The sequence below is a fragment of the Aspergillus lentulus genome (genome assembly GCF_001445615.1).
Source record: "Aspergillus lentulus DNA, contig: Alt16, strain: IFM 54703, whole genome shotgun sequence".
Taxonomy (NCBI): domain Eukaryota; kingdom Fungi; phylum Ascomycota; class Eurotiomycetes; order Eurotiales; family Aspergillaceae; genus Aspergillus; species Aspergillus lentulus.
In genome coordinates, this window is record NW_028322113.1 from 1292987 (window position 1) to 1317615 (window position 24629).

Sequence of the window (24629 nt, forward strand, 5' to 3'; positions counted from 1 at the left end):
GTGAGACTAATTAATTGGCAGGAGATGGGTGCAAGTTCGTGCGACGCTTAACATCGGATTTCACTATCCATCGAGGGCACATAGAGCCCTTGCTGCTCGGTTCGCCCTGATGCCGCAACATCGCTCACCAGCACGACCATTGTTTTAAGAAGGCACACCAGGATGCCTGCGTTGCTTATAGCAATACTCCTGCTCGCTGTATCGCTTGCACGAGGAGCATCCAACGTGACGGGAATTGATCCTGTGGACAATTACTGTTCAAGGCTGTATCACCAGTCAACAGTGAAGAATAAGACTCTGTACATCGACGGAGGATTAGAAGTCTTCGTGGCACAAAACAACAACGGAACGCTAGAAGGCGCTCGAGTGCTTGGATATAGTATGTTCTTCTGGTGCAAGTTCTCGAGACCCACGTCGGAAGTACTGACCCTGCCTAGACACCGACTTGATCGAGGTTGACCTGACGTCCTCTTGGGACTGGAAGCAGAATATCTCGATCTCGGCTGTCTCGGAGAAACCGAATCCCAGAACTGGTGCAGATCCGCCCGTGGTTGTTCGCGGGGCACTGTATGCGGGAGGGCGATCGGACTCGAGCATTTACCAATATGGCGGAACTGTCTCATATGCGAACACGAGTTTTCCTGGTTTTCAAAAACCAACTTCATCGCAGTATGCGCTTTGGTCGTACAACACCAGCAATGGCTCTTGGGATCAATTTGACGTCACACTGGGCGCCGAGTACCGGCCTGCAGGAGGAGCATATGCCGAGGCTACAGACCAGGAATTGGCATTCTATCTCAACGGATACATCAACAACGGAACATCGAATGACCTTGAGAACTCGGACGACCTTCTCCGCTACCTGGATGGATTGATCGTCATCGATACCCGCACGCAGATGGCGACAAACATATCCACGAGCTCACTGGTAAACTTTCCACGAGTCAAGGGTGGCATGGTCTACATCCCTGGCATAGGACCCAAAGGCATATTGGTCGCAGTGGGCGGTGTCACCAAGCCAGCGAATGACGGTAGCGCGTCCAATGAGGGAACCTATGTAGGTTCAGACGCATTGTTCGGTCTGTGATTTGTCACTGATCAGCTCTGTCAATAGGTGCCATTCGACGAGATCGATATCTTCGACATCTCGTCCGTTTTCGAGGGCGACGATAACGGCATCTGGTATGCACAGAAGGCGTCAGGGGATATACCGGACGGACGGACGGACTTTTGCTTGGTCGCTGTCTCCGCAAAGGATAATTCTAGCCACAATATATACATGTACGGAGGCAGGGGCGCAAACGCGTTATACGACGAGATATACGTGCTTTCTATCCCGTCCTTCACATGGACGAAAATCTCCGAGGGAAAGTCGCCACGTTACGGGCACACCTGTCATCTGGTAGGCAACCGACAGATGCTGACAGTGGGGGGAGCGTTGTCTGACGACCTCTCTACCTGCGACTGGGAATACAGAGGCGTTGCCATCTACGACATGTCGACATTGACATGGGGCAGCGTATATAATGCGTCTGCTTCAGATTACGCGGTCCCTGCAAAAATCAACCAAGTGATCGGTGGAGGGTGAGTCTGCTACAACAACGAAGCTCCATAGGAAACTGACCCATTCCCCATAGGCCCAATGGGAATGCAACCAAGAAGACACCCTTGGATGGGTTCAGTACACCCGAACTCGCCAGCTTCTTCTACCCGCCCGCGATCAACGACAGCGCAAGTGCTCCCCAGTCAAAGCCGACCAAGCTCAGTAAAGGTGCCATCGCTGGCATTGCCATCGGCTCTGTGGCAGGTGCAGCCATCCTCTCCGCAGCGCTACTCTACTTCCGTCAGCGGCAACAAGCAGCAGCCGAAGCCCGGCGAGCTGCCGAAGCCGAAGAGGCAGAGAAGGACATATTCATGGAAACAGCCTGGAGGAACAACGGCGACCGAGTCGAGCTCGGAAGCTCGACGAACAGACAGACCAGGGTGTCAGCACATGAGATAGATGGGAGTCATGTACGCGAGATACCGGGTAGTTGATGGTCTCACTGTGCGCCTTACATCTGGAAGCTTTCATGACAATCTTACAAGCATAAAATTAACTAAACATCAATACAACCAAGTGAATACCAACAATACATCAATCCAAACATTCCAACTCACCAGCCACACAAAGTGGAGAACAGTTCAGCTACCAGAGGTACCCCAAAGTTAGAATGTGGATCTCAGCGGATAGACTATGTACCATGGCGTCATGATCTACCCTGCAGGGAGTACATCGGACCTCTCACCTACACTGTAACTTGTAAGGAACTTGTCAGTAGGTAGGGATAATCTTAATTATTACTTTTTACTATCAGCCGACACAAATCGAGTAGGTGGTTACTTCTCAACAAATCAAACATTACTGTCATTGGTACTTTGGGCATCGATGTCGAATTCAATCTGCCGCTCTCGTAGGATAGCAAAAAATACAGTATCTCGTACACAGATATAATCATTTATACTCCACATTCTGCCTAACACGTAAGGTAAGTACTAGATAGGAGGATCCCTGCTATCCCCGCAAGCCCAATCCACAGTTCAGTGCAGTTCAGTTCGCAATCAGCATTCCCCACTGCCATAATCCCACCAGTGGATGCGCCATCCACCTATAACAAGCAGGAGATAATCTGCACGTAAGTCTAAAGAACTCTGTTACACCCTTGAAACTGGTAGACGTGACGATCAAGACGGATTAGGCGAATCGGTTTAATGTTGAAAGAGGGGTCGAATGGCTAGGTAATCCTGATTATGAAGTAAACGGACCATCTTTGAATATCTTAACTGTGTAAGGAGCCGAGTACGAGTACATAGAGCTATTGACATTGCGATCGTCGCTGCCACTGACGCCTTGAGGTTTCAGACTGCAATATCATAATAGCTTACTGCACAGCAGTCTCAATCATAGATCAATGCATAAGAATATCGACAGTCTATCATTTGTCACTTTACTGCTAGTGTACAGGTTCCCATAGTATACAATCCCATCTTCGTCCTTTGTGCACCAAGGCAATGTCAATCAAACGCAAAACAGAAAACATGCAGACATCATAAGCGTGACACTCATACATAAATGCCATATAGTACACATGAAACGCGCATGAAATCATCGCGCATGCTGAAAGAAACACAAGCCCGAGTCATATCAATGCTGATCGAATCAAGCGAAAATCTCAAATCGCGAGAAATAAACCCAACCAACCAGAATGTCCATTCATGCAACCCATTTTCACACCCAAAAGTAAAAAAAACCACGCAATGCATTAAACAGTTGAATCCATGCTTGCTGAAACAGAACATTCGGAAGGAAAAAGAAATAAAAAAAAAGGAAAAATAGGAAAATGATAATCGTAAAGCATGGGAAGACGTAACCACCGAATCATCATTGTGTATGTTGTGTATTGTACGTCAATTCAGAAGAGGGTGCCATGATGTCATTCTAGCACATTCGAAGCGCCTTAGGCATCTTTATCCCGAAACGGAAGTTGTCACCGTCGATCGGGAATCATCGGTGGGTCCACACCAATGAGGATAAGCCTCTGACATCATAGGCTTGAACCCCGTCATCCTGAGTCACGGCGACGTCGATGCAGAAGCGGAAAGGGGGGGAATCATCCTATTCGTCGCGCCGATGAAGCTCTGACATGATTTTGTGACAATCATCGGATGATAGAAACTTCCAGACATGAAGCATTTGGTGTGTGCATCAGCGCACATACGCCCAAAACGCTCCGCTAGCGTTTCATTCACGGCCCCTGCGCCGCTGCTTACCGGGCCAATCGACTTCAGGATGGACCACCCGCATGTGCCGGGTCAGCGCATCATTGCGCGAGAAGGTCTTCTCCTCCGTGCACAGATGACATCGGACCTTCTGCTTACGGGCGTTGTGGATCGTGTCCTCGTGCCGCGTAAGATCATACGGTCGCGAGAAGACCGAATTGCAGGGTTTCCCAGTAGAAGGGTTGATCCGCTCACATTTGTGGGGGCCAGCCTGAGAGTTCCGTGCCGAGTGATCGCGGCTAACGAGATGACCGCCAGGGGTAGTCTGGCGATGAGCCTCTCGCTTGTGCTTCTGGAGCTTAGCCGGCGTCTCAAACCGTAGAGTGCAGCCGTGATAGGTGCAGGTGTAGGTGCCACCATCTGTAGATGTATTGTCTGGCCGAGTAATCTCTTGTTTAAGCGGTATAATGTTCATGTTGGATTGAGGCGAAGTCATATCATTTTGAATGACCTCGCTCCCAGTAGAGTCAAGGTGCGGAAGAGAGGCAGGAAACTCGGGTGTATGGTGAAGCAAACTGTTTTGCTGCTGCTGCTGCGGCTGGCGGTGGTTCTGCTGTTGCTGGACGAATGGATACTGTTGTGAGAGAGAGCTGGTCTGTGTGTTGAACTGGCTGGGGAACGAATCCATCGATGGAAAGTTTTGTGCCTGTCGTAATGAAGAGCTGCTCTCACGTCGCAAGCCCAAAGCATCACTGAGATTGAAATCAGGTTGACTCGAAGGGAACAATGGCGGCATGCTAGCATCTTCAGTCTCATTGAAATCAAGAACCGCATCCTTGGGAGACATGGTCTTGGGCTCTGTCTGCGACTGTCCCAAATTCATGGCACTTTGAGGCATAGGCACGCTGGTGGCCAGTTGAGCAACATTGCTGAACTCGGCCGCCATAGGTGAATTCTGTCGGAAGGGCGACCGGTCACGGTTCAGATTGACCGCGGGAGACTGAGACCGTGCAGAGAGGTGACCCTGATTGGCAGCTTGCAGACGATCTGCAAAGACGCTGCGGTAATGCTGGTTGGTGGACGAGGGTTGCTTTGGGACCTGTGGTGCTGGCATGATGGCAGGGTTGTATAGCTCATCTTGGTAGATGTCGGAGATTGTGCGATTGAGCTTGGGAATGCCGATGGTCATATTGTTACCATTGTGGTTACCGTAGTCTGAAAGCGCATCGGCACGTAAGTATTCATCCATCCACCGGTCTACATCGGGATATCGGTTCTCACCATTAGCCATCGCCTTCGATGCATCGTCGATCTCGTCAAAGCTTGTCTGCGGGGTCACCGGCGAGTTGTGACTCACGGTAGAAACGGAGGGAGCCAGTGAGTAGTCACTTGATTGGTTTTGTGATTGTTGCTGCTGGTTGTTTTGCTGCTGCTGCTCCATCACAGCCCGTCTCATAGCCGCTTCTGCCTCGGCCTGACTAGCATCATGTGCGGATGGATCGTAGTTCTGGAAAGGCGTGGCGAGGAAAGAGTTCTGCACAGGAGTCTGGACAGGAGTAGGCAGAGGCTTTGCCAGGCTACCGTTGTTGGACCGTTGCACACTTCCTGCTGGTGCAGATTTGCTGGAGGCAGGAGAGGTCTGTAGCTGCGAGTCTTGATATGAGGTCCGGGAAAGACCGTTTGAAATGCGAGCTGGACTTAAGAGCTGCAGGTTGCCTTCCCAACCGTGGTTATTTGCGACAGTATGTTGCGCCAACATGGGGTTGCTGTTATGGTGGTTGCTGTAGAGATATTGCGGTTGGTATTGTGGCAGGTATGGGTTGGAAGTTTGAGGTGAAGTCGAATGCTGAATATGAATCGACGGGTTGTACGATGAAGCAGGTGTCATCGAAGGAGCCTCGAAGGAACTGCCGTCTACGACGGCAGGCGAGTATTGCGCGACTGCCGTCGCGGGAAGGTGGGAAAAGGTAGAGGCGGGAGAGGAGGAAGGTGACGAGGGAGCGGAAGAGGGCGGAGAGACAAAGTCGAAAGTAGGTTGATACTGAAAGGGAGACTGCAGTCGAGGCTGTTCTTGGTAGAAACACTGCAGTGAAGGGTCTTGTTGAGAGAAGTCTGGGATGAACTGATCGTCTTGTATGCAAACGGGGTCCTGCTGGTGGACAAAACGTGCAGAAGTTGGTTCAGTGATGAGACCCTTACGTACAGAAGGGTACATAAGCATAATGGTCTCTTGGAAAATTTGGGACGATAGACTTGGATTATGGACACCGAGTGGAGGGAATTTGCGAAAAGGATTTGCCACTGGGGGCAGCAGAGTTTAAATAATAGGTTGGCACCAACGGCCCCAAGAAGTCCCGACGGGCTCAGATCCGATTAACTCGTTCGTGGTGCGACCGAGAGAACGGTTCGAGCGGAAGTTTAGTTGACGACGAGACGTGGTACGGAGTCGTCGAGGCAGATGTGATATCGAAGAGTCTGGAAGCGGCGGGCAGACCAGAGTCTCAACTGGAGGGTTCAAGATGTGAGGACTGGAAGTTTGTGCGAGCTACTTGATTAGTTATCTGAATAAAGTTTGAACCGAAGGTTATTATAATGTGATGACAATTGCTTGTGTGTTGTATGGTGAAAAGAGACAAGTATGAAAGTGTAGTATAGTAGGGTATAGGGATCACTTACTAGGAGAGGAGGAGGTAGGAGATGGGAACCCCAGACAGGAGTTAATAAACGATTGATAACAAGGGATATGATGTGAGAATGACTCGAGAGGTCAAAGACCAGATTCCTAAGGTACAAGATATCTGGTTGTCGAAGCAGGATCAATGTATGGACAGGAGGGGACAAGGGACATTTATGATGTTAATTTATGATGCAATAATCGGCTATTGTCGTCGTACAATACAGAGCGAACTAACTAACTTAGCGTCAGAGTCAGTTTCTGTCATGGTTTACGGGCTTGCCCGAAGCAGTTATGACAACGGACAATCCTTGACTCAGGATTACAAATAATACCCTGGGAAAAATACCATAATTACGAATACGTACTATCTGAAGGTTTGATTGATCGATCTGTTTTGTCTGGGGGTTTAGCGCCATCCAGCTGGCCCCACGCCCCACCGAGCCATTAGCCGGACACTCAAAAAAAGATGAACCCACCATTATGGAGTCGGGTATCTTCCAAGCCACAATTCCTGCAGCTAAAGATGGATGCGTTGTCCTCGACCAGGTACCACCGAGTACGGCCTACGGAGCGCAGACAGGTCATTTAGCACTGGCATTTTACCATCTATCCCCTTGCAGTGACTGAGCCACACTCCCTGTCCGGAATAAGTTTGGAGTGCAGTTATGCCTGAACGGCCAATTAGTCGAACAACCCCAAGATATGTGCCGATTCAACAGGTATCTACGGAGTAGTTCTTGATGTTTCTTTGTCCTTCTTTTTACTCGGAGTATAGATTATTCAAAAACGAAAATAATTCCTATGGATTTGTCATTATTCTATGACTCTCATACCGAGGACTCTCCGAGGTCCAAATAATTATGAGCATCAATGACTCAGATAGTCGCCGGGCTATGCCAGCACTCTATGACTCCCATGTAGACCACTAGCGCTCTGCAATATTATAAAATAATGTCTAAGCTATTAGTAAAACCGCACATAGTACAGTTGGATGTGACCGACGATCCTCCCATTTCTGATCCTAAGGCTACCAATGACAAGCTGCCGTAGCTAAGCCATGCGTTCCTGTCCACGCAGTTGTTGAAGATCCCGATCTCGTGTTGGTTTCAACGCAGGACCCTGACAATATGCACAAACGGTAGGGCCGTGTAAACCGACTAATCAGGACCGTTTGTCCTAGGAAGGGGAAAAGGAAAAGTGCTCAAGTAAGGCATGCTTGATTTGTTGGTAACTCCGCGGCCTGATGAGCCAACCAACCATGCGCCACATTTTGCGCCACAGACATGTGGCTAGTGTCCAAAGGTATGAATGTACATTATCCATGATTATTAATGTGGATGCTTACGGAGTTCGCCGAGCTACAGACCACTCGACCGAGAGAATCGTCTGGCAGTACTGCGTACTATCTACTGCATTTCATGTCGATTACAGCAATTGACAGCACATGATTAGAAACAATAAAATAATATTCTAGCTGGACTGTGCAAGTGTGCAGAAACAGGCGATGGAGAAGCGGAAAAGACTCGGAGATACCTACTCAACTGTCAGCAGCTCCACCATGCCGGCTCTCGGCATCCCCTACTGGACGGCGGACTTTCCGGGGACTCTATCTACGAGGAACACAGAACTACTCGGCCGGCGAAGTTCGCAGCACATGAGCATTTCAAGTGCATTCATCGTTTGTAGAAAGATGACCTTCCAAGCTAATGCATTGTAGCTTGCGAGGCTCAGTACTTGAATATGTCAGCTGATTACTTATCTCCCATGGTACTACTGACTATTGAGCACTAGTTACTTTGTGTGGGAGGTCATCTGACCTAGATCATGATCTTGGTTCAATATCACCACTAGGCATCAAACGATGTAAGAGTCATACCATGAAGAAGAGAGCCTAACCATAGTTTTCTGTTAATTCGTTACTATTAATTAATTCACAATAGGTGAATAACTCCCTGGTTTATCACATGCAAATCCCCAGTCGATTTCGTTGAGATATCAGAGACCTGTTGGCGAATATCGGCAGATCAGGATGCGAGTGAGTACCTCGCCTACGGAAGAGGGTAGCGGCCTATAGTAACAGAATGCCTAGTCTCGCCAATTTGCTACGCAAAGACCAAGTGTCCGGTATGCAATGTTAGCCAACGGTAATGCTCCAGTGACAGACACAGAGACACATGGCTCCCCACCCGTAGCTTGAATGACAGCTGAAACCGGTGGCAACGTCAACTGAAGTACATAAAATCAGAATCTGGCTGCCTGTGTCTCACTCTACTCGACGCGCATGCCCATGACCAACTGAATTTGCGTACGCGGCTTATCTTCTCTTCAGCCGGCGACTGGCCGCGCATGACTGGCACGAGTGCTGTTGTTGACTCGTCAGATAACGCAGGCTGGACAGTGGATGCTCTTGTCCTCATGCCCTGTAACCATTCGGAATCGACACCCAAGGGTCAAGCTCGAGTCTAGTGTCTCGGATCTTGTCACCTTCAGTCTTGCAACTGCGCCTTGATCGTTGACTCGTTCGGCCTTCGGCCAGACTGGACCCCGGCGGGTCTTGATCTCTCGCAGTGGGTATCTGCTTTCATTGTATGCCTAGGCTTCCCTGATTATGAACCTACGATTGGTGATTGGCAAGTTGAGACTCTCAGCTGGATATCTCTGACTTATCTGCAATGATTATCTCTCTAGCTGGAGGATCTAGCTGGAGGACGAATCCGGGGTACGCATGTGATTTTCTGAGTCATTTTAAACATCTCCACGACAGTCTAGGGTGGGTATAGCAGATGTTCAACTGCAATACATCTCACCTTAGTTAATGACACCGCGATATCACCGAGAATATACCTATTACTCACCCATCTATCCGAGCTGAAGTGAAAAGGTTACACTGGTGGGTGCCAACTAACAAGGATTCGAATCGATTTAGCCGACAGTCAGCACCTTAAACCACATGGAATTTTTCCCTCGAACCTCAGACAGCTCAGCAATGTGCATATGCAGCGAAGGAAAAAGTTTTCCCACCCCTCTGTTGCTGCAGGTTTCTTTGCAGATGGGAGGGCTTGCACACATGATTCGCTGACATGCAGCCGTCCGAGCACAGCCACATCCGTCGGTGGTGAGGGATCTTCAATTTTGGTGGGGCTGTTGGGACCCATCAGCAAGGGAGCTGGTGTTGCTGTTGGTAAAAAACAACGGTAATACGAATATGGTAATAAAACTGGAGGAGACCTGTGTATTGTGCATGACAATACAGCCTCCACACTGCACACATGGCTACATTATTACTCCGTACATCCCTCCATTCCACTCTTGGGCCGGAAAATCCTAGCCGGAGGATTCGAACCGGTCCCCCCGTAGCGCCAAAGAATTTTTCCATCGGCCTTCTAGAAGCCCCGTCTAAATTTGGGCATGCATGGGTAGCGTCAATGCGTCCATTCCTGTTGGACTACATCCTTCTGAAAAACTTTTTCTTGCAGTTCAACTTGCGACTTGCACGAGTTAGATTTGGACTAGAGATGCCAAGGTGAAAAATTTTCTGGCATGGTTGCTCGTCTAGATCGACGTTAGTGATAAGGTGGTTGCACTTGTGCTCTGTATACGGGAATGCATTGGTCTGGATGACTGAGTACGGAGTATACCTCGGTGATATCGGCCGGTGAAAAATTTTCATGCTATCATTAGGAATAGGATAAAGCATATTATTAATAATGGTGTCTTATACCACGAATGTTTTCGATAAATATTCGAGCTAGAATGGCCGATTGTTGAATCCGAGTCAGTATCACCGTACTCCATACTGGTAGATAGACTATTAATACTACTATCACTATCTATCAAGATAAACGATAAGTAACCAACTAACCAGTGAAAACTACTCTGAACAAGCACACAGGCTCCGTTGGGGCCCTCGGCCCGGTAGATCCTTCAGCACTGTCGGTAAGACGGCACCCGTGGTTCGCGCCCCGAAGAATAAGCCAGCATCTTCGTTCTCATCTCACCTTGCTTGATTGCTAATCTGAATCTGAATCTGACTCCCGTCCGAATACGAAATGTCGCGACTTTCCGGATCGAGCCTAATACTTTTTTCTCAAGGAGAATCTCGGACTCGATTTCTTTGCGTCAGGACCACGGAGATCCGAGCGCAGCGGAATAGATAGCAATAACAATAGCAATAGCAATAGCAATTAGCAATTAGCAATTTCTGCTCTGTACTAGTCTACTAGGATTTCGAATCATGATATCCAGATCATGATATCGATACCTATTCCTCTACCTCCAGTTACCAACATCAAACGGAAACAAGACCGCGTGACATGTACATGGCCGGTCACATGCGCTCTTAACTCCACCTCTCAGTCATTATAGCGACTCAAGCATCTAGATCACACCATTTTCTTTGACCAGAATCAAATGACCTTGTCTACCAGTCTATTGAGTAAAAGAATCAAAACTTATGCGATACGCATATCCCTACTGCCTAAACGAAAGTTCAAATGGTCTGGACCCTGTCATCCACCCGTCTGGGCCGATCGAATCTCGACCCGCGTTAGGACAGTTCGGTTAGAGTCGAGATCTGATTCTGATCAGCTAGGCTTGACTACTTTAACACTAAGCATGCATGTGCATTATCAAGGGTTTTTTATAGAAGTTTTTCTTCCACTGTCAGGAGCCTAGATAGAATTCTGTGTTGATTTGCCTGGATTATTTGAGACTCTTGAGACATGAGATTGAGATACACGAGTATGTGCGTGTGCAGTGGATGGTCGGGTGGGACTGGTTCTAATATTAGAGTACGCTAATCTTCGAAATAGTGTCTGAGCCTCCATGACAAGACACAGGCCACTATCTAGTAAATATGGCTATCGATAAGTTAGTCTCGACTTCGGTCTTGGTCTTGACTTGACAATTAGATAGCCTGCTTGTATGACTACAGTATTTGCATCTGCACTACGGTGTTGGATTCCAGGTATATGCAAGTATAATGCTTTGAAATGAATAGAACATATCAACTGATCTAAATCCCGAAAGGAACGCTTCGGTTCGCATCTTATGCACAGTAAACGTGCTTTTCTAGACAATATCCAAGAACAAGAAGGGCTTTGGCTTCGCTTTCCTCACTGTTTGTTGACTTTCCTCACTGTTTGTTGAATCAACCAAGGACAATAGCCTACAAGCACGTTAGCGTAGCCGAGCCAAAGTACAAGAGTCATGACATACCCGTGCACGTTCGTAGAGAGGGCGAATACCCGTCCAGTGTTGGAACTGTACTCCATTAGTAAAGTCCGTCTGTACCGGTACAAGTCAATCAACATACCTGGTGTACTCCTTGCCCGACCAGGGCTTCCAACCCAGGAATAGTAGTCCACCCAGCATCGACAGCAAGCTGCATCAGGGCCGTTACACGCGGCTTATAGGCCATCTCCAGCAGCACGCGGGTGGATCCCTCAATCGTCCGGACGGCATCAGCGTCTGCCTCCTCGGCCCGTTCAAACATGTGGCAGAGAATCTCCCGCATACCGGGGTCAATGGACCGGTCGGCGGGGATGGTGCCGATCGCAACATGGGGAACATGCTCCAGCTTCTCCTTGCCCTCGACGATTCGGATATTGTAGCCGCTGGGGAAGGTGGAGACCATACTCTCCAGCTTGGCAGGGTTCCGTCCTACAATGTAGATGGGAGAGAATCCCATATGGTGGAGAGCGTAAATGGCAGCGCGGGATGTGCCTCCGCCACCCACCACAAGAGCACTGGCATTGCCGTCGGCTCCGTAGACGCCCGCGTTACGAAGGCACTGGACCATGCCCTGCCAGTCGGTGTTGTGACCGACCAGCCGCTGCGGCTTGCCCTCACCATCGGAAACTGGCACGACGGTGTTAACGGCACCGATGATCTCGGCCTCCGCAGTAATCTCATCAAGTAGGGGCATGATATCCAGCTTCAGAGGAATCGTCACAGAGGCTCCACCAAAGTCGGGAGCGCGAATGAAGTCCTTGACATCTTCGACATTGGCAGTCTCCAACCGGGTGTACTCATGGGGAAGTCCCATCTCGGCGAAAAGAGTGTTGTGCAGTGCCGGCGAGCGGGACTCGGATATGGGGCTTCCAAAGAGCGCAAAGCGCTTCTTCTTGATCTCGCCCATCAGTGACAGACCCTTGCGAATGTCTGTCGCAGACAGCTGGCCCGGAGCAGCCCTGAACGGGAGAGCAGGATGCGATACTGGAGTCATGAATCCATTCAAGATGCGACTCAGCTGCCCGTTACCGCCCATATTGATCGCGATCAGTGGCACGTCGTGAGCCTCTTCGGCCCAGTTCTTGAACTTCCTCAGAGCCGTGTTGTCATCGAGGTTTCTGGCCACACCCACAAGCTTGATCACATCGCCGTACTCGAGCGCCCTGTTGTAGTACTTCATCCAGGACATGTTTGCCCACGAAAGTTCGCCCTTAGGGTCGTGGTGCGAAGCGATGATCTTCGAGTACCCCTTCATCTCAGTAACCGCGCGCAGCATCTCATCTGGGAAAGCAATCTCGAGATCCACGAACTCGCATCCTGACCGGACTGCGAGCCGGTAGAGCTGCATCGCCTCCTCATGAGCATCGTCAGGGAACCGACCCCCCTGTCCCTTCGTGCGAATGGTGAAGATCACGGGCAGTGTGATACGGCTGCGCAGGTAGGAGATCTGATCAGCAACAAAATCGACGGTCGGAATGCCGGTTGACGAGTCTGGGTCCTCCAGCAGGTCGACACGCAATTCAACAGCATCAGAGTCCACACATGCTTGCTCCAAGATCTGATCCGCACCACGCACGTCAGGCAGGGTCAGCGACACGAAGAACGAATGCTGCTTCTTCTTAATGGTACTGAGGCTGTCCTCTAGTCCTGTGACAAACTTGATGAAACGCGCAAAGTCCTCAGACGCCCGGGGAAGTCCTGCGCTGGCGTGCTGACTGTAGTACTGAATATTGCTGCATTCGTGGAACCATGGCTTGCGGCGCAGCCACACTCCCAGCATATCCTCAACGTAAGCCGGGCGGGTCTTATCGATGTTCAAGAATGCCATCACTTGCTTGATGTCGCGCATGATAAGCAGAACATTTCCTTTGGTTTTGTGCCAATCGATAAGCAGCTTTCTAGCTTCAGGAATCTCTACTACTCCTCCGCCGCATGCGAAAACATGGCCGGTTGGGCGCTCCTTCATCGTTCGCTGCAGGAGACTAAGCTCGGCATCTCGGAAACCTTGCCAGCCACGCTGCTTGATGATGTCCGGAATGGTCATGCCTTCTATGCGTTCGAGTTCGTCGTCAAGATCAATGAAGGGTCGCTTGAGCGTAGACGCAACCCAGTGTCCACTTGTGGTCTTTCCAGCACCACGCATACCGATAATAAACACCGACGCACTCGCCTTTTCGGCACGGGTGAGAACGGGGGATTCGGCTTCCTTTAGTTCCTTGCCCTCGAGCTTCACGGCGAATTTCTGTCGCAGAGTATCCCACCAGCCGGGCCATGTCTTACCCACACACTCTTTTTCCAGAATCAGCGTAGGCTTAGGGGCAACGAGAGATAGAACGCTGAAGCTGAACGCAACTCGGTGGTCATCGTAGCAGAAAACACCGCCGGCCGGCTGCCGAAGGGTGGAACGGTCAATGCCGTCGATCTCAAGTCCATCATCGTGTTCCCGACAGACGACACCAAACTTGGCAAGCTCGTCATGCATGGCCTTAATGCGGTTACATTCTTTGACGCGCTGGTTCGCGATACCATAGATGCGAGTTGTGTGGTTCGAGTCCTTGCCTCTGGCAATGGCCGCAAGAACCGACGCCCCAAGGAATGCATCAGTCATAGGCTCCATATCGACGTTGGGCAAAGGCCGCAAGACACCGTCGGCGGGACCGGTAACGGTGGTCGACGTGTCGGTCTGTTCCACAGTGCATCCCATGGGTCTCAGAACATCAACGGCGAAACGAGCGTCGCCTTGAAGGGACTTGGATCCAATGTTCGGAATAGTGCACGTGGTGCCGGTGACTGCTGCAATCGCCAGGGGGTAGGTGGCGGAACTGGCGTCGCTCTCCACGACATACTCTGCAGGGTTGATGTAACGTCCCTGAGGAATGTGATAGGTATGCTCTTCAGTAGTAGACTTCTTCACATCAATGCCGAAAGATCTCATCATAGCCGTCGTCATATCAATGTAAGGCTGCGAGATAGGTTTACCGCCCACCAGTTTCAAGGTCACAGGCTCCTTAGCGTATGGGGCGCACATGAGCAGGGAGGACACATATTGAGACGACACTTTGGCGGCGAGATTGATTTGGCCACCGGTGAACCCGCCTGAGGCGGCTATCTTGAGCGGCAGACTGCCCTTGTTCTCGACGTACTCAATCTGCGCACCATTTGCGGTTAGGGCATCCACCAAGTCGCCAATAGGTCTCTGCTTCATGCGGTTGTTGCCCGTAAGAATACTTGAATCGACGCTGCTGGCAGTGGCAAGGGTTGCGACAGTGGTCAAGAAACGCGAGGCTGTACCCGCGTTGCCCAGGTAGAGCGGAGAAGGATGAGCTTGAAGAGCACCTCCTTTACCATTGACAACAAGGACTTCGCCTTCTTCTTCCCAGGAGAAGGTGGCGGCGCCAAGGCGCTCCAAGGCGTTCAGCATGACCTCGGTGTCATCGGAATGCAGCAGGTTCTTGATACGGACAGTGCCCGAACCGAGAGCGGCAAGTACCAGAGCTCGGTTGGAGATACTCTTCGAGCCCGGAGGCGCACAAACCACTTCCGAGGCCGGTGATACACCAGGGTACACTTCAATACTGGGGGCAAGAACGACGCCAATATCCTCATTCGGCACGACGCTAGCCCGTGGTTCGTAAGTGCGACCGATGGCCGATAGGAGAACGATTTTCTTCTTGGGGCCGTCGTTCTTCTTGTCCAAGGCCATGTTAAAAAGAATCTGCTCAACGGAGCAGTGCTTACCGGCGGTCAGCTTGCGAATTCGCGAGTCCTTCAAAGATGTAGGCAAGCCGTAGGCGGCAATACACTTGACAATTCGGGCCACGGCAACGCCCTTCAAGATACCAAGATGTCTGGCCAGCTCCGCTTCCTTGACCATACCAATGGCAACGCACTCTCCGTGGAGGATTTGAGGAGTCAGAATAGCCTCGATAGCATGGCCGATTGAGTGACCCCAGTTTAGAAGGTTACGCAGACCCCCTTCACGCTCATCCGCCGAAACGACAAACGCCTTGTGACGCGCCGACGCAAGGATTCTAGCCTTCAGAATCTCCTCGATCCCCTCGAATCGTCGCTGACCCGGCTTAACCTCACGGCGAACAGCGCTCAAAATAGTTTCGGCATTGTCCTCGAGAGCGGTGAATTCTTCTTCGCTGGAGATGGCGGCTGTCTTGATAACCTCAGCCATACCGTTGATGAACTCCCTGACGGGAAGAGTTTCCATAAACTCCAGGTCAATGTAGATTCTCGACGGTTGCCATATCGCGCCAATCAAGTTCTTCCCCAAGGGAGTATCAATAGCCGTCTTTCCCCCGATCGAGGAGTCCACCATAGCCAGAAGCGTAGTAGGAACCTGTACAAAGCGAACCCCGCGCATATAGGTCGCAGCGACGAAACCTGTCAAGTCTCCAATGACCCCTCCACCCAGCGCAATAACCACAGTATCTCGGCCGCATGGCGGGCTCTGACTCAACATCCAATCCTCAATATCTGCTTTTGTCTGTCTCGACTTGGAAACTTCTCCTGGAGGAGCATTGTAGATCAACAGGCGAGGAGAAGGAGAGACCGAGGCGGCAGCCTCTTGGAAGGATTTCTGGAAGCCAGGGGTGTAGATCGATCCGATATTCGTGTCGGTGATCAGGACGTAGGTTGTAGACGGACAGCCGCTAATCAGGTCTTTGGCGACATAGTTCCGCCAGAGACCGAAGTCAGCGACTATACTCTCCTGGCCCAGGATGCTGATTTTCGTGGGTCCGGTCATGGTAGAGAGGAGGGAGGGGATAGCAACAGGGATCGAATTCAACAATTTCGGGGACAATTCGGCCTTCGCCTTTCTATTGCATTCTGTGCCCAGTCGCAAGCCGCCCTTACTTTCGTTTAAATGGGACCAATACTAACAACTGGAGTGAGATGAAGAAGACAAGAGTCAGCCGGAGAAACGAAGTCGGCGAAATTTTGAGCGGGGCAATGGGATAGATACCTGGAGCTTCGCCGGGGACTCAAGCGAAGAGCAAAGCAGCAAGGGAGCGACCGAAGAGAATGGACCCAGTGTCAGACCAATTGATCAATGTATTGATGATCGGGAAGAACCAGGATTTCAACGGAGTGCTGACTTGTGGAAGTCAAAGTGAGAAATCCCCAGATTGACTCACCGTTCCCGCTCCGATGTCGCGGCGGTAAGGGCTCTTCTGGTGTTCTCTACGGTAAGGTACCCAAGAATTTGAACCACAGTGACTTGACTGCGAGATCATGCCATATTTATACTCATATTTAGTTAACAAGGACGTAATGAGATAGGAGACGTGCAAAAATGTCAGATTTCCAATTGCTGCCAAAAGTATGATTTCTAATATATTGATACGATATTAATTTCTTTCCCATTCCGCCAGCTGAATTCCGTGTCCCAGTTGTATGAGTCAAATCCGCGGTCACCGAAAGGTACCTCATCGGATAGTGGTGAGACTCATAGACGTAGAAAAGCCACCAAATCAGATATCAGTAACGACCGTATCCACCTGAATTTCTGGAGGAGTACTGGTCTTGGTTATATTGGCGCTGGTCGCGATGACCGCCTCCGCGATAGTTACCTCCGCGATGGTATCCTCCGCCGCCTCTGTATCCTCCGCTGCCACCATGGTCGGAGGACCTGCCATTATATTGATTGGACTGGTTGTAATATGAGGACTGATTATAGTATCCTTGCTGGCCCTGACCATAGTGGTCGCCCTGGCCATGGTTGCCTTGGTACTGACCGGGTCCTTGCCCGTATGAAGGCCGATGATGCGAACCCGACATTCCTCCATGCGGAGGAGGTGGAGGACCTCTGGAGAAGCCAGCGGACCCAGGAACGGGTGGGACCCAGCCCGAAGGCATCATAGGACCACCACCAGCATTGCCAGGGACGGGAGGTACGAAACCAGGGTCGAGATGAGCAGCGAAAGGATTAGGCCTGTCGCTTGCATAGTTGATACGGCCGCCTCTATGTCCGCCGCGCAAAGGAGCACCGCCGTACGATCTTCCAGAGTTTTGAGCCTTGTGCTTCACTGCTTGGATATCTGCGTTATCCAACGCCGGAGGGTTGAATTTGACTCCTCGAAGAAGCATGGACTTGTGAACGTGCTTTGACTTCGGAATTTCATAGTTCACACTAGGGCAAAAACTCGTTAGCCAGGTACAAAAGGGACAAGTAAGAAGAGAGACTCACATCAAGGACCGATCATCCTCCAAACTCGGCATGCCATATTCCTCGAGTGACGATGGCAGAGAGCTATGAGGAATGTAGGCCTCATTACGCTCGACCTTGCCCGCCAAACCGTCACTTATACGCATGTTCAACTTGTACTCCTGGACACCCTGCTTCTTCGAATAGAACTTGGCCACCAGGTCTTGATACAATGGATGAGCTTCCGAAAGCAGCAACACCTCGCGTCCGACGCTGTTGCGGAGCTTTTCGTCTTCAGTGAGAAGCGGGTATTTCTTTTCCATGGCGGCAAGTAGCCGCTTCTCATCAATGAAGGGCAGTAGAATAACACCCTGCCAAGCGAACTTCTTGCCATTCAAATCCACAGCAAAATCCTCCGGATAGAAATCAATGATCTCACTCTCTGGGTTGCTCATAAGGTCGTGGAAAACTTCGGGAATAGCATGATTAGAGGAGGCCGGGAGAACTCCCATCAACTGTTCAAATGGTCTGAATGGCACACCCTTGTCGAAGTTTATCTCCATATCGCCAATGTCCACAAAATCTGCGGCGAAGGGAGCGTAATGATACGGATAGTACCAGGTCCAGGACGGGCATCCTTGGAAATAATACAACAGAACCCATGCGAGACCCTCGGCGTATGCGCGCGCAACCTTGTGGCGGAACTCCTTGTCCTGGGGGTCGACGCCAAACTTCTGCTCGTAATACCGGTCGGCGTATCCTTCCTCCCACAGACGAACTGTGTCGGGGGGCAGCTCATCCTCCTTGGCAGCAACAGGCACAGCAGGCGAGTCTCTGCCTGGAGTTCCTGCTTCTGTGTCATCCTCTTCCACGAGATCGGCCTTTCTCTTGCCAAGGACCGATGGTGACGTTTGCTCCGTCTGATCCGTTTGATCCTGTGAAGGCTCGCCATTTTCTGCTGTAGCGTCCTCAGAACTCTCCTCCACATTCTGACCACTTTGGGAGCCCTGCATCAACTTGCTCTTCAAGACGGCAGCCGCGCTCTTATTTGCCATGTTGGCCCGATAAACAGCGCCGCGATTGACTACCATGCTGTGAGTGAGTTCCCTTGTCTGTCGAGACAATTGTCCTCGACCAGGGGTGATCAGTTCCAGTTGATTCGGCGGCGCTGCATCACCACCTCGGGGACCACGGTGACCGACGGGCGAGTCCATGGGCTCGTAAGTGGGGGAGCTCCTTCGTCGTTTCCTGGCTCGTTCTTCCTCCCGAGCCTTTGCTTCCTGTTTCCGTCTTTTCTCGTTGGCGAGCTTTCTTTCCTCTGCTTGTCTACGGCGCCGGAAGATGGCATCTTCCTGCTTTGCGAGTCCTTGCAGGATGAGCTGAGCCCGCTTCAGATCGACATGTCCATCCTCGGTCAGGTACCCGCCCATGACGGGAATGTTATCGCGCCAGATTGCAATCAGAGTATCTATACCATTCTCACGGATGTCTAATGACGGTAGGTGAGGCAGGAAGTCATTTCCTACAAAGAAGCACATGAAGACCCAATCATCCAAAGCCCGTTCGAGGTCAAAGGGGAATGGTTGTTGCGGCACATACAGCTCGGCAGCGAGATACTCTCTGAGGATGGAAACATGGAGCCAGATGAATGGTTTGAGAGAGGAACCTTTTTGCTTTTCATCAAATTCCCCATTCTTCTCCTTCGCCTGACCCCTGCACTCCTCTGCCTTGTGACCTTGTTGACCACAGAGATGGCAGGTTCGTGCCCGAGACTCCTGGAAGAAGACATCTTCACGCAATACTCTGAAATGGGGTTCATGGGTAGCGAGACCCAGCATGATCAAATCGGCGTCCTACAAGACATATCGTCAGCGGTATGCATCAAGTAATGCGCAGCGTATAACCCACCAATCCGTAGATAACGTGACGAGTGTTCGGGTCGTGCTCGGGTGCCGCCCTTTGTGATCGGATAAATTCCATGATCTTGTGCTCCCCCTCTCCGGGTACAGTCGCATCCGAAATAATGATTTTAAGCTATAGTAGTTAGCATGCGTTCGCATTAGACCCGTCGAAATATCGTACCTTCTCCCAAGCTGGGTCGGTATTCAACTTGTAAGCAATCCAGTAGCGAAGAGATGCAGCGAGAATGTCCATGAACGGCGTTCCTGGAGTAATGACATTGCTATCCCATGTTTTCTGAACAACCTCTTCCTGCAACTCTTCGTCCACTTTGTTGCCGTTCTGCTTAGAGAGCATCTTGCGAAACTCCTCCTTCTTTTCATCCGCCTCTTTTGCCTCTTGGGCCGATCGGAATCGACGTGCTCGTTGCTGGTTCATCTTGGCTCGCGGCGCGACACCATCTATAGAAGAGACAGACGTTAGTCGAAAATCGAAGAAAATCAGAATAGCCTGGTCACATACCGACAGCGATCATCAGAAGCTTCCTGGGACGGACCATGTTCACCACGCGGTCAGTGTACTTGAAGATTTCCACCATCATCTCCTGCTCATTCGCCGGTGGCGGCTTGCCCTCAGGATGGGTACATGGATGGACAATACCATTCATGTCCAAGTAGAGATTATCCATCTCCTCTCCATTGGGGTTTGGTTTAGTAGTGTCAACGGGAACTTCTTCGCCGTTGACTTCGTAGGGTAACTCTTCAATGACCGGGGAGATGATTTTGGGGTATTTGTTGGAGAGCCATCGAAACAATGCCGGAACACCCATGATGGTGATAGTAGATTATGGCTATGATGAGAAAATTGTAAACTTAAGAAGAAGAAAGGTTGAGATTCATCAGTTGCTGATGCGCTCCATCAGCTTCCTCGAACACTAGCCTCTCCTTGTCGCGGATCAGTAACGACCGGGACGATATGTATTTTTATCCTCGTTTAATGATGTCGCATCAAGATCAGGCGTCCAACATCTGATACTAGTACAATATGCGATGACAAAAACCTAACCGATTGTGCTTCAGTGAAAGGACGGTTGTCTGAAAGTCTCTGCGATAAGATGAAGGCGGGATTTCGGCGCTATTCTTGTCGCGGTTCCGGAGTTTAGCGGCGCCTTGGCATTTATTGTTCAAGCCACTAGACAGCTGTTATCCTGGAAATAACATCAGTATTGTGGTGATGACAACGCAATTGGAATTGTGAATCTTATTTTGTCAGACTATTCAATGCCTAAATATTGCTACGCCCTCGGCCGGCGATGACCATGATACTACGATCAATCCGTTGCGATGTTCCGAATCCTCGAATCACAGGCGCCGGCCAAACAAACGGCAACGGACACAATCAACACTCTGAGCAGTAGACTCCAAAGTGCGACTTTACTGGAGGATCGACGCGCGGCAATACAGGGTCTAAGGAGCTTCTCAAAGCTTTATCCGGCCTCTGTCGCATCTGGAGCGCTACGACCGTTGATCAACAGCCTGAGAAATGACCGAGAAGATGTGGACACGATCAAGGTGGTCTTGGAGACCTTGTTGATGTTATTCTCCCCAGATGAGAGCAGTGTGCGTTGATGTCCTGATCTGTTGATAGGACTTGCTGATAGGTAGCTCACAGCCCGAAGCGTCTGATGAGATAGCCCTGTGGCTTGCGGATGAGTTTACTCAGGTGTGTACTGGCTACGTGCTACGAAGGTTATATGTAGCTAATGAGGCGAAAGCGACAAGACAATATCACCGCACTTCTCGATCTCCTCGATACGCGGGATTTCTATTCTCGTCTGTATTCGCTGCAGTTGATGTTTCAGATCTCAAGTGCCCGGCCAGAAAGGACACAAGAATGTATACTAACCGCCCCGCTGGGTATCCCCAGGCTTGTCGGTGCTCTGGGGGATAGCAGGGAACCAATTCGTAATGGTAAGCTGCACCGGGATTGAGTTTTCTATAATGCTCGAGTGACTCACCGTACGTGCGCGTTTTACAGAAGCACTACTTTTACTCATTGCCTTGACACCTGCCTCGGAGGAATTTCAGAAACTCGTTGCCTTCGAGAATGCCTTTGATATGATATTGTGCCTGATCGAGAATGAGGGTGGCTTGATGTATGGATTAGAGGTCGTGGAAGATTGTCTGTCTTTGCTGGCCAATCTTCTACGCCTCAATATATCGAATCAGTCATACTTCCGAGAGACCGGCTGCGTGAAGAGATTGGCAAAACTCCTAGCTGATGTCAACAAAGATGAGGATCCAACTGAGGACGTTCCGCAGTGGACGCATGGTCAGCGCGATAAGAATATCTGGGGCTTACTCGTTATCGTCCAGCTGTTCCTCGTTAAGGGCGGGATCAACACTCCCGCCAATCAGATGGCTTTCTGGAACAATGGCGTGATGGAGCAAATATTGAGCGCGGCCTTCGGCCAGAATTTCAGTGTCAACGTGACATCCAAGGTTTGTGCTTTTGAGTTTTCCAGGTACGACTCATCGGTTGACCTATCTAGGCGTTGGCTACATGCGCCGATTTGATACGCGGAAACTCGTTCCTGCAGGAGAGATTCGGGGATATTGAGGTCTTCTGGGGTCGGCAGCCCAGTCAAGATGGCGTTGTCAATGGGGATAAAGTCGCGAACGGTGTTCAGCGCGTCAACGTCATCGAAGCATTGCTTAAATTGAGTCTTGAACCCGCCCCAATACAGGTACTTGATGCCCGGCTGGCCGCAAGCGAGTGTATCAAGGCATTCTTTGCAAATCATCCGGGAATTCGCGTCCATGTGTTGCGGAGAGCGATTGATGGACATCTCAGCGGGCAGGATCAGATTCCGAATATCATGACTGCTCTGCTCGTGCCGCCGGATGCTCGAGGAAATTCCGATCCTTATCAAGTGTGGATTGCATCTGTTCTAATGTTCCACTTGCTGTTTGATGATGCCGAGGCAAAGGCGATAGCCATGCAAGTGACTGAGGGCGACGCTGAAAGCGGCGAAGAAGTAATCACCTGCATCCAAACAATTCTGGGAAACTTAATCACAGGAATGAAAAGGGGCGATGACGAGAGAATCACGGTAGGCTATTTGATGTTGCTGTGCGGGTGGCTTTTCGAAGAGCCAGATGCTGTCAATGATTTTCTTGGAGAGGGAAGCAGCGTTCAAAGCTTATTGCAAGAAACTAAGCATCGCGGTGTCTCCAATGTGATTGTGCCCGGCCTGACCACGATTTTGCTGGGAATCATCTACGAATTTTCCACGAAGGACTCGCCTATTCCGCGGGCTACGTTGCACAAGTTATTACTCGAGCAGCTAGGCAGAGAGCAGTATATTGACAAGATCACTCGCTTCAGAGAATCGCCCATGGTCCGGGACTTCGAGGTCTTGCCACAGACGGTGGGAGGACAGTTTGACGCGGGACTACCTGATATTTTCTTTGACAGGACATTCATTGAATTCCTTAAAGATAACTTCAGCCGGTTGATTCGGGCAATCGATCGCGAACCCGGGCTTGAGATATCAGTCATCACAAATGGCATTCAGCGAGGAGTTTCGCGTGAACTGGTTGATTCGCTCAGGGCTGAGCTCGAAGAACGAAGTCAAGCTGTGCAGAAGCTTGAATCTGACTTAGTCAATTTACGAAGCCAACTTGAGCAAGAGCAGGTCGAATATAGAAAATTCAAGGACCTGAGCAGCTCAGAGGCTTCCAAAATACGGCAGATTAATGAATCGTTGCAACGAAATCATGAACAGGAGTTGGCGAGATTGGAAGAAAAACACAAGCATGCCAAGAACGAATTGCTGAAACAGCATGGTGATCAACTTCGAGCTATCGACAACCAGCTCAAGGAAACCTCCGCCGAATACGAGAGGAGAAGCCAGAAAGTCAAGAAGTTGCACGATGCGGAAGTCGCTGATCTTCAAAAGAAACTCCAAACGCTAGAATCGGAGCTTACCCGCGTCAGGGAACAAAGTGCAGACGAAATTGGCAGCTTGCAATCGACGATTCAAACGATGAGATCAGAAGCAGACCAAAACAAAGGACAGCATTGGGCCCAGGTAGCGGAGCTTGAAAGCACAATCCAAAGTCTGCGCTCAGAACTAGACGAAAACAAGGCGAAGCATGCCGACCAGGTCTCTAACCTCAGCGACACGATTCAGAGGCTACAGTCTGAACTTGACAAAGCCAAAGAAGGACACGAGGCTGAGCTTGCTGACCTTAGAGCGAAGGCTCAGACCTTGCAGTCCGAACTTGACACAGCCAAACAAGAACATGAAACTGAACTCAGTGGCCTTAAAGTCAAGGCTCAGTCGTTACAGTCAGAACTTGACTCTGGTACGGAAAAGTCCAAGGAAGATCTCCAGGCTGTTCATGACGACTACTCATCTAAGCTTTCAGAGCTGGAAAAGCGGGTCAAGCTGGCTGAGACCAAGGCAGAAAAAGCTGAAGCAGATGCGCTCAGATCTGCTGAAACACTCAAGGAGGTCCAGGCACAACTTAGAAAGACCAAGGCTGAAGTTGAGGAGAAGGAGGAAGCTCGCAAAGCCGCGCAGACCGAACTCGAAGATCTCCTGATAGTGTTTGGGGATCTGGAAGCGAAGAGAAATCAAGATAAGGTGAGTCATTAGCTACTTGAATTCGGACCAATCACTAACTAATCATCTTTCCAGAAACGCCTTAGAGACCTTGGACAAGAGGTGTCTGAGGCTGAAGATGACGAAGACGAGGACGAGGCCGAGGAGGAAGAATGAGGTTCGGCGTGTTCATACATCATGGACTGCGATTCATGCGAGCTAGCTTTCAACGCATCCTATAAAAACAACGTAGATACCATCAACAGCATAGGTATATTGCCATTAGGTAGCGATCT

General features: G+C 50.3%; 5 protein-coding genes across 5 annotated transcripts; 2 read left to right on the forward strand and 3 right to left on the reverse strand.

The window, feature by feature from the left end:
- Window positions 1-162: 162 nt before the first annotated feature.
- Window positions 163-2037, forward strand: ALT_7893 (putative cell wall anchored protein; the record flags this gene model as incomplete). The annotated part of the gene is made up of 4 exons (XM_033564017.1): window positions 163-379; window positions 438-1057; window positions 1115-1584; window positions 1638-2037. 4 exons carry the CDS (start codon window positions 163-165, stop codon window positions 2035-2037), a joined length of 1707 nt encoding a protein of 568 aa, XP_033419908.1.
- A 1744-nt stretch (window positions 2038-3781) lies between these two features.
- Window positions 3782-5980, reverse strand: ALT_7894 (stress-regulated transcription factor RPN4; the record flags this gene model as incomplete). Its single annotated transcript, XM_089600342.1, has 1 exon — window positions 3782-5980. One exon carries the CDS (start codon window positions 5978-5980, stop codon window positions 3782-3784), a length of 2199 nt encoding a protein of 732 aa, XP_089455235.1.
- Window positions 5981-11585: 5605 nt separating this feature from the next.
- ALT_7895 (pentafunctional protein ARO1) lies at window positions 11586-16424 on the reverse strand (the record flags this gene model as incomplete). Its single annotated transcript, XM_033564019.2, has 3 exons — window positions 11586-11603; window positions 11654-11698; window positions 11751-16424. The coding sequence occupies 3 exons, from the start codon at window positions 16422-16424 to the stop codon at window positions 11586-11588; spliced, it is 4737 nt and encodes a 1578-aa protein (XP_033419910.2).
- Window positions 16425-17151: 727 nt separating this feature from the next.
- rat1 (5'-3' exoribonculease Dhp1) lies at window positions 17152-20553 on the reverse strand (the record flags this gene model as incomplete). The annotated part of the gene is made up of 6 exons (XM_033564020.2): window positions 17152-17309; window positions 17416-17810; window positions 17868-19678; window positions 19734-19859; window positions 19908-20185; window positions 20247-20553. The coding sequence occupies 6 exons, from the start codon at window positions 20551-20553 to the stop codon at window positions 17152-17154; spliced, it is 3075 nt and encodes a 1024-aa protein (XP_033419911.2).
- A 514-nt stretch (window positions 20554-21067) lies between these two features.
- ALT_7897 (uncharacterized protein) lies at window positions 21068-24510 on the forward strand (the record flags this gene model as incomplete). Its single annotated transcript, XM_033564021.2, has 6 exons — window positions 21068-21343; window positions 21396-21446; window positions 21499-21694; window positions 21762-22225; window positions 22276-24375; window positions 24430-24510. 6 exons carry the CDS (start codon window positions 21068-21070, stop codon window positions 24508-24510), a joined length of 3168 nt encoding a protein of 1055 aa, XP_033419912.1.
- Window positions 24511-24629: the final 119 nt, after the last annotated feature.